This window comes from Colius striatus, chromosome 4 (genome assembly GCF_028858725.1).
Source record: "Colius striatus isolate bColStr4 chromosome 4, bColStr4.1.hap1, whole genome shotgun sequence".
Taxonomy (NCBI): Eukaryota; Metazoa; Chordata; class Aves; order Coliiformes; family Coliidae; genus Colius; species Colius striatus.
This window is the reverse complement of record NC_084762.1, coordinates 27,514,843-27,530,394: the sequence shown is the minus strand read 5'-3', so window position 1 is coordinate 27,530,394 and position 15,552 is coordinate 27,514,843. Positions and strand designations below refer to the sequence as shown.

The window sequence follows — 15,552 nt, the reverse complement described above, 5'->3', positions numbered from 1 at the left end:
GATTACATGGCTAAATTTTCTATCTCCTTTTTATGGCATACTACAGGTGCAGCTCTAGCTCTTTTCAAATTATGCATGACTGTAGATCTTGCAAAATGTAATGAATGTTATGAGAAACTTTCTGGAAATTATTTTTTTTCAAAGGATAGGAGACAGAAGAACAGAAAAATAATAATAAACAGAATCTTGGCTGCCAAGACAATTTTGCATTTTGAAAGGCATGCTAATGGTAGGCCTGCCACAGGTACCATAATGGTAGTTTCAGTTATCAACTGTGATTGCTACAGAGTAATTTACTTATGTCTCTCCAGAGACAGAAGCTGCACGACGCACTGCACTGCTTCTAAACGATCAAAGGACACAGATCTACAGCTTTATTTCAGAAACGAAAATACTCATACAATTGTGGAGTTGTTATTATTTCTGTTACTAATTACTACCTGCCACGTCAGTCGTATCAAAACCCAACAAAGTTCTGCAAACACACTTCTGCTGTGCTTGGTTTATAAAGTAGCCTGTTCAATTGCTGAGAATGGTAGGAGAAAGAAGCCAATGAGAAAGCTTTTTTTTTCTGTAGACGTAAGAACTTTTAAGAAAAGATGCTCACAAGCTGATGATGTATCGGGTTTTGGTAATGGATACCTAATCTAGCAAGTACATGGAAATGTTTGCTCTGAGGGTAGCACCTTAGCAATTCTAGAGTTCATTGTAAAATAGAGAATATGAGATGAAAATAGAAGTACTACCACATTACTAATTCAAATTCATTACAGAAATATTCCCCCAAATCATCACATAAATGATTATATTTTCAGTAATCTGGTTCCTCAAAAGCCACTGTTTGTTTTATATGAACTTATGTCTCCTAGGAGTGGGGCCCACAATCAAAAGGCAACGACTGCCAAGTGCAAATGAACCAAGTCACCTCTGGATTAGTGAAGTTAGGGGAAAGCTGGAGCTAGGACAGGTTGAGCTATTCATTGCTCTACACAATTGTCAGGAGATCTTCCCCATTGCCAAGGGATGGAAATTCCATTCAGAAAGCTGAGAAAAAGGTAATTTCTTCCCTTTCTGCTTTCAAGTCTATCTTCTGCAGTGAGCTAATAGTACAAGCTTGGGCATATTTATGAGAGATAGATATTATTTGGGGATTTTTCTTCCTTTTAAGCTCAATTAGGCTCGAAGAATACAAAAAGTCATTCAAATTGTTACTACCAGTTCATATCATCAAAAAGTTGGATAAAACTCAACACGTTTCTTCCAAAGTAGTTACTGTATTGGGGAGGACAATTTCATGTTTTAGTTATAACTGTCTACTATTTCTGCAGCAGTTGCCAAAAGCCCTGTACATTTATTATTATTTCAAAACAATAGCATTGCCCCTTTGGAAATGGTGACATCCCTCTAAGAACTGAAGGATCAGCACAAGGCCTCATGGCTATTTAAATCTTATACAGAAGCTACATGAAAAGCCTCTAGTCATAAATGGAGCTTTTCCAGTAAGTCTCATCTCTCAAAGATGCTGGTGCTCACTGGAGGATTAGAGTGAGCAATGCATATAGTTGTTTGAATGCCCCTCTCAAGACAGAAATCATCAGCCAAGTAGATATGGAGTAAATTGAAAGTCAGAGATTAATTTTACACCTCCTGCCAAACCTGTACTCAGTGAGATGTGTGTTGCCCAGTTACTTGGGGTTTATGCCATGGGATATTCCTACAGAATGAAATCTGGGAAAAAGTCCTTCTTTCTAAGCACTGGCTTAGGACCAGCAGTCTGAGAAGTTTGCTTGTCAGGAAAGCATTTGTACAGTGTGCCAGTGAGCCGGCCCTGGCACTGCAAGATAAAAAGATATTAAAAACAAACCCAGCAGTGACAGCATTACTAGCTCTAGTCGTTCTTCATCTTCTCACCCAATTTAAAGAGTGTTTTAGCAGCCAGTATTTCATCAGCTGTCAAGAGTTTACATGACTTCTGAATGCCGGCAGTCTGGGCTTCTGGGCAGCATGGAGCATTTGCTTCCAAATCTAGCAATTACTGGAAGAACAGACACCACAGGTCTGTTAAGAGTTTCAGGGACCGGGAGAGGAGCAAAATGCCAGTTGCTAATGACTCTCTAGCTGATTTCTAGCTCAATTGCTTTGCAGCCTGCCTTGGTTAGGAACTGGAAGATGGGATTCTGACATTCACAGTGGTATTAATTGTTCCTCTCTAGCTGTGGCAGTTTGCGAGGTACCAAAACATAAAAATTCTGCCCTTGCCTTGATCTAGAAGGTTTTCTGACTCTGTTCCAGAACTTAATATAATAGCTCTGCCTCTGGACCAGTGCCATTTTCATGCTGTAACCTAGTGTACATGTTGGACCATAGTGTGTCATGGACTTCAGGTAGACTTCTTGAAAATTCTCAACCTTTTATTTGGCTGTTAAGATGACTTTGTTAATACTTACATTGACAATATATTTAAATAACATCCTAGCTAATGTTTTATTTGAAGAGTTTAAATTTTCAAATTGTTAAAATAATACACTTACGATGAAGTTTGGATCTTTAAATGGTAACGGCTTGACACTTGTTTCCACTGATCCTGTGCTGGAGTCTGTGTTCAGAAATTTGTTTTCATTCATGGCCTCTCCACCTGCACTCTGAAGAAAAAATACAATCTTATTGCCTGTTACTCTGAGCTTAACTGGAGATGGAGCTGTCTGTTTTATTATGTACCTGCTGCCTTTTTAGCCTTCCTATCTTTTTTTCATCTTTAAAGATGCCACATGTCAGCACGAGGAAGCATGAAACAGAGTATTTGTCAAGCAATTTACAACTGACACATAAAGGGGAGGAGGGGAATAGAGTGGTCAAAGCCTACTGGGGAAAAGCAGAATCGGGTTTACTTCAATAGTAATGAAAGCAATCTCTGTAAAGTGCAAGAAAGCATGTGAAACTCAAAACAGTAGAAAAGTACGCTGGATCTACTTCAGAATGTTCTATGTTAAAGCATTAACAGGAATATATAAAATTTATAAAAAGAATTTTTTCAAGGTACAAAAGAAAAATTGATTAATCAGTTTATTCCCCGTCCTTGGCTTCAGTTGTGCCTGAGTGAGGAGTGAGGAGTGAGAGGAAAAAATATGATCTATGTCATTTTTGTATACAAGCCTCACAAAATCTACAAAGGTAATAGCTGCTGTGTTCTAGGCTTTTCTTTATCGTTTATTTATTTAGCAGGAAGAGTAGCTGGAGAACGTGTGAGTGTGATTGGAAAGCTAAAAAAGTTGCATGGCGCATTAACCAATTTCTGATAGTTCTGCATGACTGAGTTTATGTTGTTTTTTGTTTTGTGGGTGCTTTGTAAGTCTCCACGCCACCAGAACTAGCCTGTGCTACATACATCAATGTTCCTTGTGAAATCCTGATCTATACTGCAAACAATGGGAATTTTGCCATTGAGTTTGGCAGTTCAGTCAACAGGATTTCATACCTTCATTCATTTTTCTTGAAGAATAAAACACTTGGCTAGAAGCTAAATCTGTATTTACTGAATGGGTATACAAAATGTTTCTTTGCTTTTCCTTCATACAGATAATACTTAGAACAACAGCAAAAAAGTTTTCCTGTGAAAACCTGCACTGTAAAACCTTTTGTTTTGATATAATAAATTCTCCTTTTAAGGAAGAGAAAAATAGGATCATTATAATTAGTGAATCGTGGGAGTACTTCTAGAAACTGAGATTATATAGCAAAGGCCGTGATTCAGCATATCCTTCTCCATGTGATTACAAGGGAAATGTTTGTATTTCTAACTACATGCATAAGTAATTATAGGATTAGGAACTAGGCAAGTTGAAATCTTCTTTGGGGAAATACATAAGTTATTCAAAGATGCCTGTTCTTAACATAGCAGAGAGAGGTCTTAAATATTTAAAGAGTGGTATAAAGAAGCATTTAAGTAAAATAGTCATGTTTCCAAACTAAAATATATGAATAGAGGTGATCTATTTTCAAAACAACAGTTAGTCCTCTGTAAACTCATAGTATAAGACATACTGTCATAACAACATCATTGGAAGCAAAATAGAAGTCTGTAGCTTAAACTTGATTCTTCCCTTGTGGAGGACAACATTAAAGGGCAGGACTGTCAGAGAAACAGGATAAATGTACATTAATGTTTAGAAATATATACATTATGTGACAGTGAGGAAACACCTTCAGCAATCCTTAGAAAAGTGGCATTATACAATAAATTGCTAGGTTTTAAACTATATTCTTGAACATGCATGTATCCAGTGCTTCAGATTTCAGTAGCAAGCATTGAAGTAAATCTTGAGGAAAACAAAGCTTGAGATACTAGATTGTCTTTGTTGAATAAATTCACTCTGATACTGCTTATTATCAGTGTAAATTCTCTAAGTGGAGGAATCAGCACTCATAGTTATTCTTCAAAGCCTTCTTGCCTTTTACATGGTACCATTTAGTTGGGTCTAAATTCAATCCTACATCTTTTTATTAATTACTTTATTGCTTTTACCCTTTCAGTGACCTTCTCCTAAGTATTCTGCTGTTTATGAATCAAATTTTGAGTAGCATTTCCACAATATCTCAAAATAGCATCTAGTATGAGATGGAGTAAATAAAAATGGTTAAGCAATAAAAGGGAAGAAGCTTCCTTATACACTGATTGTATATATACACTGATGTTATATATATCAGTCTTTAATTTCTGCAGCCGGGTACATTTACATATAACACTGTTTCCAGTGGGTTTTTCTGTGTGGATTGAATGCTAATCTTGCTGGCATGCTGGGAAGGAAAGTAAGGAACTGTTTCTGGCAGGACAATTCCTGAATGTATATTTTACACGTCGTTTCTTTTCCAGACCAAGCCCTAAGGTATTTCAGACATTAGTGCTGTTAAGAGTGCGGATAACTCATGTTACAGGCCAGATGTTAATTTTGTTTGTGCCAGGATCCCTTGCCCAGTGGCAGAGGACCACTGCCACTGATCCGGAGGACCACCTGGACATCTGATCATCTTCCAGTCCCACCGAGACATACAGCCAGCAGTAGCTTCTGGATCTCCCATCGACAATTTGAGAGCAGTGGTTTCCTCTCCAAGGTGAGGTGTGCAGAGCTGTGAACCAGCTCACATATCAGAGAGGTATGCGATTGATACCATGATTTCAGAGCCTTGTTAACAGACTGGGAAACAAGTAAGCCTGATTAAGTACTGTGATCCCAATTAAATGCTGAGAACTGAGATAAAGACATTCTGGAGAGATGTGTCAGTTTCCTCACTCAGCATTGCTTGTACGAAAAGTCTGATTTTCAGCAATAGCACTATAGAAGAGAGATACTCAACTAATGTGCTTTTCTTTCTTGAAAACCATTAAAGAGTTGCGTAGGAGCACTGCGTTGAGAATAACGCACTACTGCACCGAGGAGCAAACTCTGGCAAGCCCAGAGCTTTGAAACACTCTTTCTGCGCAGCCTGCAGAAGTCTCAGCTGATATCCTCAGTGGTTTTATAGCCATAAATCAGAAGTGTTTCCACAGTCTACAAATCTGCCCAGCCTATGTTTTAGAATGCCAGGTTTTAAAGCATAGGAAACATCATTTAATGTTTCAGGTTTGGTTTTTGAAAGTTTTTTTTAAAGGGTGGGGGGGGGGGAATGCAAAATGAATTTTAACCAATATGGATCTACCTTTGTACTTCAAACCCTATGTTTCCCCAAGGGAATACTAAGGAGATAATACAAAATGTTATTTAGAGCCTGAAAGAAGATTCCTCAGTGAATAATTACTGCACACTAAAGGTAGTCTTTAACTTTTAACATTAGTTGAACAAATTTCTCTCAAATATGCTTGTCTGCTTGGTTGTTTGGTATTTCATTCTGCAGTGTCACGTGTTAAGGCAAAAAAAAGAGGAACAAACTCAGATCCTCTTTGTCCTCCTATGAAGCGGTGTCGGTCTCGTGAGCACAGCGAGGAAATGCCTGTCAGGGAACATGTACTGCTCCATGTGTGCTGTAACCTCCAGCCACATGTGGGGCAACTTCCCTTCCTGCCTAATTCACGACCAGTCCCCAGCACATTTTCTCTACCCAGCCTGCCTCTTAGTTCCCCCACTGCCAGCATCCCAAATGCTTTTGCAGTAGGGCTAGAAAGAAAGCATAACCATGAGCTGGAACTTTCAATAGCCTCCTTAAAGCTTCTTTTTAACTGTTCTTGTAATGTAAACATCCTTTATGGGTAGCTCAATAATACACTTCAAGGAGAGAGAAAGTGAAGCAGCTTTTAATGTGCACTTTATAACTAAATGGTGTCTTTTAAAAGGTGGTTTATGTAACTAGGACTACAGGGAAATTGTACTACAACAGTCACTAAGCAGTATATGTTTTTCTCCATGGGCTGTTAAAGATTATAACAAAGATTTGGCAGTGGCTTTACATTTACAGGGTACACCTGCACTGGCAAATGAAGGTGTGTGTTTAGTTTTTTTTTCCTCCAGTAAGGATTAAAACTGTGTAACAGAATAACTTGCACTTGCTGAAATATTATTTCTTACCTATTTACTTTTGGATTATATTATTTTTTTTTTCATTATTTCAGACTAACAGGATTTTATGAAATATAAAAAACATCAACAATATGAAACACAGAGGTCAAAAGCATACATTTGTGCATTTCTGGCATCCAATCACTGAGTACCATGCATGTTGTGACTTAGGAAAAAAATGGATCTGCACATCACTGAAGGTACATGACTATCATCAGTGGCTATTTTTGCTAAGCATGTACATTGTATTATAACATTTGTAACCATGTTACAATCTTACATCGTAAAACAGAATTTAAAAATAGAATCACAGAATCACATTGACTGGAAAAGATCTTTAAGATCATCAAGTCCAACCACTAACCTCACGCTGCCAAGTCTATCACTAAACTAAATCACATCCCTCAACACTTCACCTTTTAAACATCTCTAGTGATAGGGACTCCAAAGAAATATCTTACTGAAGTTTTTCCTAATATCCAATCTAAACCTCCACTGGAGCAACTTAAGGCTACTTCTTGTTCTCTCACTCATTACTTGGGAGAAGAGACCAACCCCCACCTAGCTACAATCTTCTGTCAAGTAGTTGTAGAGAGTGATCATGTCTCCCCTCAGCCTCTTTTTCTACAGGCTAAAACAGAAGGTAAACAGAAGAGTATCCTAGTAAAGCAAACCTCAAATGCATAAATAAATTCTGTAAGAACTGGAAAGGGAGCTTCTAGTTTAAGGGGGCAAAACCAAAACTGTAAACATCAATTTTCTCTTTCTGCTTTGCTTTTGCAAGCAACTCATTCATTAGTCAGTTTAAACACTGTATAGAGTAGAGCAATTGTAGATGAAAGGGATTACATATGCGGGTTTTTGGTTTGGTTTTGCTTCTGCGCTCAGTATTTCTGATACTCTGGCTTTGTCTTACAGTGATGAGTAGAGGGCTGTACATCACTATTGAAAAATAAGTAACAAGAAAGGTCTGGTTCTAAATCAAGCCCTCACAGTTGGTGATAACTGCCCAAAAGCATCCAAGCTGGCTTGCAGGGGAACTCACTTGTCTCCAACCTTTGTATATGAAGTCAAATAAACAGTTTAAATTATTTTTACTTACTTTTGGCAGCTGATTTTCATAATCTCAGTAATACTACATCCACATTCTTAAATAATGGTAATAATGTATGTCTAACTATTCTTGTAGTAGGTTACTTCTAAAGTGGCAATATCCAACTTGTAGCAACTTACTCAGCTTTTAGCTGTGTGTAAGTTCTGTGACAACCTGATGAGGCTGTGGCATCCAGCCAGGGAAGAAAATGGTAATTTATAAAATAGATAGATAATACCTGTATTTTCACTAGTGGACAATTACAGTGAGTGAGAATGCCATGTGGAAACAGAGCACAAATGTCATTAGATGACAACAGAGATGATACAAGCAGACTTTTCAAAACTGGGAATAGACTGAATGTCATGTATTTAACCAAGCCTCAGCTCATACTGGAACATATATTAAGCAGTTTGATTAATATATTACCTCTCACTGTCTAACAAGCCTGGCACAGGCTCCTGCACAGTCTGAATATTTATTTAACTTTACATGATGCCGTGACAGAAGTCACTAAAACGCAAACACGTACACTCTGGTAGACAAAAATGTATCTCTTTACATTGCTGGGTACAGAGAAATGTGTCAGAGTTAGATGTGTTTAAGCTCAAGTTAAAATGATGGCTAAAAAATTTCTCATCACCAGTGCTATTAGCATAGTGCATTTCTGAAAGCAAGCTCACTGAAGACTCAGCGGCAATGTAAGACTGATGAAATAGCACTGTCTTGAGCAAGATTAACTCTGTCTATGTCAGTGACAGTAAGCTTTGCTGGAAAGACTTATTCAGTCACATGTAGAAACATGTATTCCCTATCTGTTTGCATTTTGCTGGTTCATGGATTCAGTGGGAAAATCTTTCCCTCTTCCTTTCCACTCACTAAAATGAAGCCCAGTACAATTTTCTCAGCGTTTTCTCTCTCAACACTCTGGTAAGTGGTAGCATTTTAGTAATGTTATCCAGAAGGTCCAACCTTATTTTGGGGTAGGACAAAAAGTATTTTAGTGCAAAAATATTCAAATGCCAGGAAGAAAAAAACCTTCATCTTGCATATCCACAGCAAATTTCGTTTCACAAGGTACTGAAAAACTCAGTTTACTAAACAAAAACCTGACTAGATGCCAGGTGAAAATAGGTATTAAGTACAAGGTAGATTAATGTCCTTGATATCAAGCAGCTAGTCGGGTGGGGTCAAGACAGTCATGCATACAGTGTAAACTGGGAGTAAATTCATTAAAGTCACTGGGTTTCATCATTGGCAACTTAACACAAAAGGCGAGGTTCCTGGCACAGGTTTCCGCTTCCATTGACAAAAAATTAAATCTCCCAAATGCCCAGTAACAAAAATATTTTTGTTTGAATTACAACATTGTCCTCAGATGCTGCTACTGCATTTTCTCCTAAAAGAAAGCTGCGGGAGAGTTGTTAAAAACAAACATAACAATGAAAAGTTTGAAATTAGATTGCTGAACTACTATCGTAATACTTTATAACTCCAAGTATATGTTACTAAATGTACTTCAGCTTCTTCTACGCATTCCCCAGAGGATTTCTGAGTCACATGTCAAACTACTTTTCTGTGCAAGATTTACTAAATTTGCCCTTCCTAAAGCAGCAGTTCTTTGCCTCTAACTTGCCAAATATTTCCACTGAGCATCAAGAGTTAATCAACTATGGAAATTACTTCCAAACATATGACTAAAATGTAGACATAACCTCTCCTGTTGGATGTATAAGAGAGAGAGGGGAGGTGTTTGAAAAAGGACACAGAAAACGTTGTATTTGCAATCTATATAAATAAAGATAATGCACAAAGACACATACGCTGTCCAGAAAGCAATCTGTACATTACGCTTTCAAACTTTTACACTGCTTTTTTGAGGTGAAATAAAACATCTTACATTCCAACTGCCTTAGAAAGGCTGAATAAAATTTTACCCATGCACTAAAAGATTGGACTGTCACAAAGTGATGGATGGCTTCTCTATTTTCTTTGTAGGGCATTTCAATACCATAGACTCCAAGTGCTCTTGATTAAAAGGCAACAGTCTCATTTAGGGTCCCGTCACTGCCTGAGCTTCAAGCCATTATCATTTACCTGCACTGGTGCTTCCAGTGACAAAATACTTACCAAAATGTATAAAATACTAATTACTTTAGTCACTTTGATAGAGGTATAAAACACCCTAAAGCAAAGCTCTATTATGCTGTGTGAGGGTTTGAATTCAAAATTAAAAATGTAGCCAAAAGGAGAATAAGACTTTAATTACATGCCCCACCTCTCAAATATTTCTTGAAAATGCCTATCAGGAAAAGACCTAGCAATTTCACGACATGAGAAGTCCCTTCTTGCTGGTACTGCTCACTCAAGAGGAAAAAAAAATCCAGAAAAAGTGAAGTTTACTTTGTTCTCTTAAAAATTATTAAACTTTCAAACACAGAAAGGGACTAACCAGCTTCAATAAAAAGCTTTGATTTGTTCTCAAGAGGTTTTAGATGCCAAACATGTTTTTCCATTTAAAAACTTTCAAGTGCTATGATAGACAAGGTTTTATAACTTACAGATATTTCAAGGAAAAAACCACTCAACTATTTTCTATGAGGAATAAGTAAAATGTAATTGAGACGCAACTATGAATAGCTTCAGCCCATCTCAGAAAAGCTTGTTTTAATTTGCATTTGCCACAAAGCTCCCTTCAGCTTAAATGATTGCAAAGGATCTCTCACTTTTAGATTTCATTTGGTGGATTGTGACTATTCCCTGTTTATAACATTTGACAGTTTTCTTAATAAAGAAAATTGTAACTTGGACAAATTCATGAGCTGAATGGCATGCTGAAGCAGCTCTGGAGCTGAAAATTTCAGTATATATGGAATGAAAAAGCACACGTTAGTATATGTTTTCACCAAGGGTAAAACTGAGACCAGCTAACAAAATATTTTGATTCCCCAAGAGAAAAAAAAAATAATAGTCTTCTAAATTGATGGGCCTTAAGACTTAAAATGGATGGACATGTACCAGTGAAAGAGACTAGAGCAAATCACGATTGGATTTTTATAAAAGCTGCCACTATGTTCCTTTCTCCATCAGAAAAATTCAATTCAGTCAAGGACTTTGGCTAAACTGATACTTAAAAGTTTAAAATACATCATTTGATACACGACAGTTACGGTCAAAGTGTTTCTGGAGAAAAGACTGGAGGATTACAATATGCTTATGTGCTACTAACATTGTCACGCTGCTCAGGAAGCATATAAAAAAACCCTTTCTGGAAGGACAGGCTTCAGTCAAGCTAGGAGTAGGATCCAAATCCATTCATCTGCATGTGATTGAATCGAGGACAAGGAAGGCAAAAAGGCTTCTATGGCTGACAGGAAAGCAATTCCATCCTTCAAAAAGTACTCAAGTTTCCTGATCCTACTTAGTTCTGTAAAACTTTATCCATTTTCAGGGGAAAAAACGTTTGAGTAACAAACAGAAACAAACAAACAAAAAATTCATCCAAGGACAGGCAACTAGTTTAAAGCCTGGGTATATGTTTCTTCCAGAGCTCCTATTCTAGCTATTTTTTGTTAGGAAAAATATAACTGAATTAAAAAACTCAAATTTTCATGCAGATGTTATGGACTAACTGGTAAATCAATAGGGAAAATAGACCTTTATTTTTGTATTTTCCTTATATTTTGCTCATTTTAGAACTTCCTTCTGTTAGATAAAAACTCCATTACATTTCTACAAACTACACCTACCGTTGCACAATGCATTAGTTAATACTAGCAGTTGTACTGCAGAGGCTTAGTGCTGCAGACCAAAGTTACTCAGAAGAAGGTTTTCGGATTTATGTACAGGTACTTAGGACCGTGAAACCCAAACACAACGTGAGAAAGACAAACGTTAGGTACACTGGCATATGAAATATTCCACTTCTAAAGTAACTATGAGAGAATAAACATACTCCAGTGATGCTAATTTCAAGGCAACTTTCTGAAATACTTCTGTGGAAACATTTGTACAAGTAGGTGGTTGTTTACTCAACTACATGAGTTCCATATACTTCACCCTGATACTATATATCGAAGTTGATGAGCCAAAGCACATTTCAAAAGTGCCAGACTTCAACAGTTTGCATACAAGCTTGTATCCTGACTGCCTTTTTTTCTGGACTTGAAATAGAACTATTAAGAGATTTTACTTTTCCACTGCATTAGAATTGGTGGTGAAGTTTTGGTATCACATCCATGATCATAGGCAAAAGGGAAAGATAATGTTTAGTATTTTGTGATGGTTTTAATGGGATATTTTAAGAAGTTTGTAACAACGGATTATTTAGCAAATTAAAAAATATCTTTTGGGCAGATAGAAAAGAGGAGGATAAAAAGGGCCACTCAGTGGCTACAACAAAAGGCAATTCTGTCTGCAACAAGTAGGCTTAACAAAAATCAAGAAAAAAAAAGCAATTTCTGACTTTTGAAAATTTAAGGTTGGTGATGTCAGACTCAAACTAGCATTGCTATTTCTAGTCTACCTAAACAAAGAGAATCAACTTAAGGAATAAGGACTTTATAGCTTACTACTCTGGTTTGAGGAGCCTGAACACACTGTTGAGTGTCAAGGAAAAATGGCCTATTCCTGTTCCAGTTCATTGACTTAAGAACTAATTTTGCTGTAAGAAGACTGTGCTGTTCCTCTCAGGAAAAAGCAGTTCTTATAAAACACAAACATTGTTATAGTGTGGGGACTACTAATATTGTCTAAATGTATTCCTTGAGGTTTGGGCTTCAATAGTATGGGAAAACCCTCACCTGCATATGGAAGGAGTGTGTGACTGCTTGCTTATGGAGACAAAACAGTAACATTGAATCACTGAGGCTGGAAGGGGTCTCAGGAGGGCACTGGCCCACCTCCTCCTCAAAGCAGGGTCAAAACTAGCCTTGAACTCAATTACTTAGGTCTTGGACACCTCCAAGGACACATTCCATAGTTCTCTGGGCAAGCCTCCGTCTCCCTAGTTTGAAATCAATACCCTATAAAATAGAAAATACTGGTTTTATTAACAAAAAGCTCTTTTGGTCATGAGCAGTCATAACATTCACGTTAATTACTGCCCTGATATCTGCGTGTTCCATTTCAGCAGTATTTCACCATAGTCCTGACGATTTCAGGGCATAAATGTAATAAAGTTTTGAGACAGAAGAGTCACCTTTTATTAAAAATACCTGTTTATCGTCAAAAATAAGACAAGCTTCTGGATGGACTGCAAACCAATAAACTACTGACTCAACAGAACTGCTGGTTTTATGGCACACAACTTTCATGCAGTTTCCTACAGGGCTTTAACTGCCTCCTCCTTTCTCCTATATGATGAGCATTTTCATAATACAATCTCTCCTCCCTGGTTAATATCCCCTGTACTTCCTGGGATGCCACTAACCTTTTCTTCAAAGATGGTGTATTTGATATACACCTAACAAAATCCTAAGCAGTGTCTGTATTTAGCTTGGGAAATTGCTGCTTCATTTTCAGATTTGAAAATTTGAAATTTGCTTGAAAGCTTATTTGATTTTTCCAGCTGTACCAATTGGGTGGCTGTACACATTGTCTAACTTATGCAAAAACTATCAAAGGCATCTCAGCCTTTTCTGCCCTTCTTCTCCTTCTTTCACTAACTCAGAAAAGCACAAATCTGAGGAAGCAGTAGTGCTACAAGCATGCTGACACTGTAAGGGCAGAAAAGTAAAAACCACTAACTTGCTTAAAACTGTGTAGTAGATTTCACTTCTAGGGCTCTAGGAGGTTTTCAAAATGAGGTACCTTTTTAAAATTACATTAGGTTTTACGTAATTCACATACTAGGCAAGTTGTGCACAGAAGCACATGGAAGTGCAGTATCTTGTGTGTTTAATGAAAATTAAGAACCAAATAATTTTCTCTGTTTAAAAAATTATAAAAGGATAGATGTGATGCTAGAAGTGTCTCTTCATGTGGTAAATTCTAGCAAAGGCATGCAATGCTTTACAAAAGGATTATTCTTTTAATTCTCCAACATGCTCCTTATCCACAGCAATGTCTTATAATCAGTGAGGACAATTTTTCTTCCTGAGCCAGCCAGCACTTACATCCTGGGGCAGGATGATTACAAACCATGTAACCAGATACTCACTCCTCCCAGAATGATGGACTCTGCTACAGTGTAATTACATATTACTCACAAAATAGTTTCCTTATATCCATTTCAAATTTGTCTCTTGAATTAACAGTGATGTATTTTTATTACCACATAAATGCATGTTATTAGTTAGCATGACTATTGCTTTCAGGCTGGAGTTTTGAAAGGAACAGACTTGTTTGCACAACTGCATATTTTGCATTCAAATTATCATTAGACTAAATGTATCAGAAATAAATAACTAAAATACATAAGCAGATCATTCTGACAACTGTTCAATATCAGACTTTGGAATAGACAGAACCTCCATCCTCAGCAGTAGAGGAGAAAACATTTCCATGCTCCCATCCCACCGCTGCAGACTAACTTCCAGTGAAGGACACAGCAAGCACTTGTAAGGATACATGATATAAAAAGCAAGCATCAGTATTATAAGCATGGCTTCTGTTCTACTTTTGAAAGAAAGGATTTAATATCTGCTTTCAGAAAGGTAGATGTTCATAGTTTTGAATCCCAAGTAGAAAGCATTGCCTAAATCTTCAGTGGGAAGTAGAATTAGGACTAAGACACAGTATTTCCTGCTAGCTTATTTTGATGGCATCTCACAGAGCCTGTCGGAATTTGTAGAATCAGTTAAGGTACTTAGAGACTAATAGACCATCACTATGACAGCTGAAGCTGTTACTACCCAGGTCTGCACACAGGCATAGACACCGGATCTACTAATGAATCAGATCTCAAACCCTGCCAATTTTCATTTAGTTAGTTATGGTTAAACTAATGAAATCTGCAGTCAAGAGCATATAAGCTCATGAAACAGCTCACTTGTAGTGGAAAAGTGGTTTTCCTGCCCACGTTGTCCTGTTTCTTGCTTATGCTACCTTCAATACCTATTAGACTTCCTCAGGAGTCAGTCCAGTTTCCGAATGCAGCAGGAGACAAAACATTCCTGGGAGAGGGGGAAGGTTTGGCAAGTTAACTCTCTTCAATGATTACCTCGATCAGTGGCTGAGCAGATCTGGTGAGTATCAGAGCTGGCATGCTGCAAGCAGCAGGAGTATGGCAGCTGAGGCTTATGGAGGTGGGAGAGAGAAGACAATGGACTGGGACTCTTTCCTTTAATCATGAGGAGCTAACAGATTGCCTGAGTTTCTTGAAGCTTCAAGTGTGCTTTGCAGTTAGACAAGACTTGCTGTTCATGGACATGAATTCTGCTGTGAGGGACAGGTACATTGCACAACACAGAATGACAACTTTTATGGCAAGTCTAAATAAATAGCCAACGTCTCCATTCTGTTTTCTTGGAATGATTTAAAAATTTATCCAAAACCCTCCCAAGAAACCAATATCAACTACCAACTCCTATTAGCCCTTCTAATCCCACATTAAGACATTTTTATAACTACTAATGCCTTGCTAAAGCACAAACTGAAGTTATTACCTAACAAAATAATTCCACAGTCTCACATCTCTTAAAATCTGCAATATTTAGACAGTCAAGCTATTTCAAATTTTCTTTTAGTACAGGCTGGGAGCTGACCTGCTGGAGAGCAGCTCTGCAGAGAGAGACTTGGGAGTCCTGATTGATAGTAAGCTAAATATGAGCCAGCAATGTGCCCTCATGGCCAAGAAGGCCAATGGCATCCTGGGATGCGTCAAAAAGTGTGTGTCCAACAGGTCGAGGGAGGTTTTGCTCCCCCTCTACTCTGCCCTGGTGAGGCTTCATCCGGGGTCCTGTGTCCAGT

The 15,552-nt window shown here is 37.7% G+C and overlaps 1 protein-coding gene across 1 annotated transcript in view; it reads right to left on the bottom strand.

The window, feature by feature from the left end:
* INO80C (INO80 complex subunit C) overlaps positions 1–15,552 on the bottom strand; it is a 35,114-nt gene that overhangs the window by 13,137 nt on the left and 6,425 nt on the right. The window contains exon 2 of the mRNA XM_061995310.1: positions 2,532–2,642. Within this exon, the coding sequence (XP_061851294.1) occupies positions 2,532–2,642 (111 nt within the window). The remainder of the gene's footprint in view (positions 1–2,531; positions 2,643–15,552) is intronic.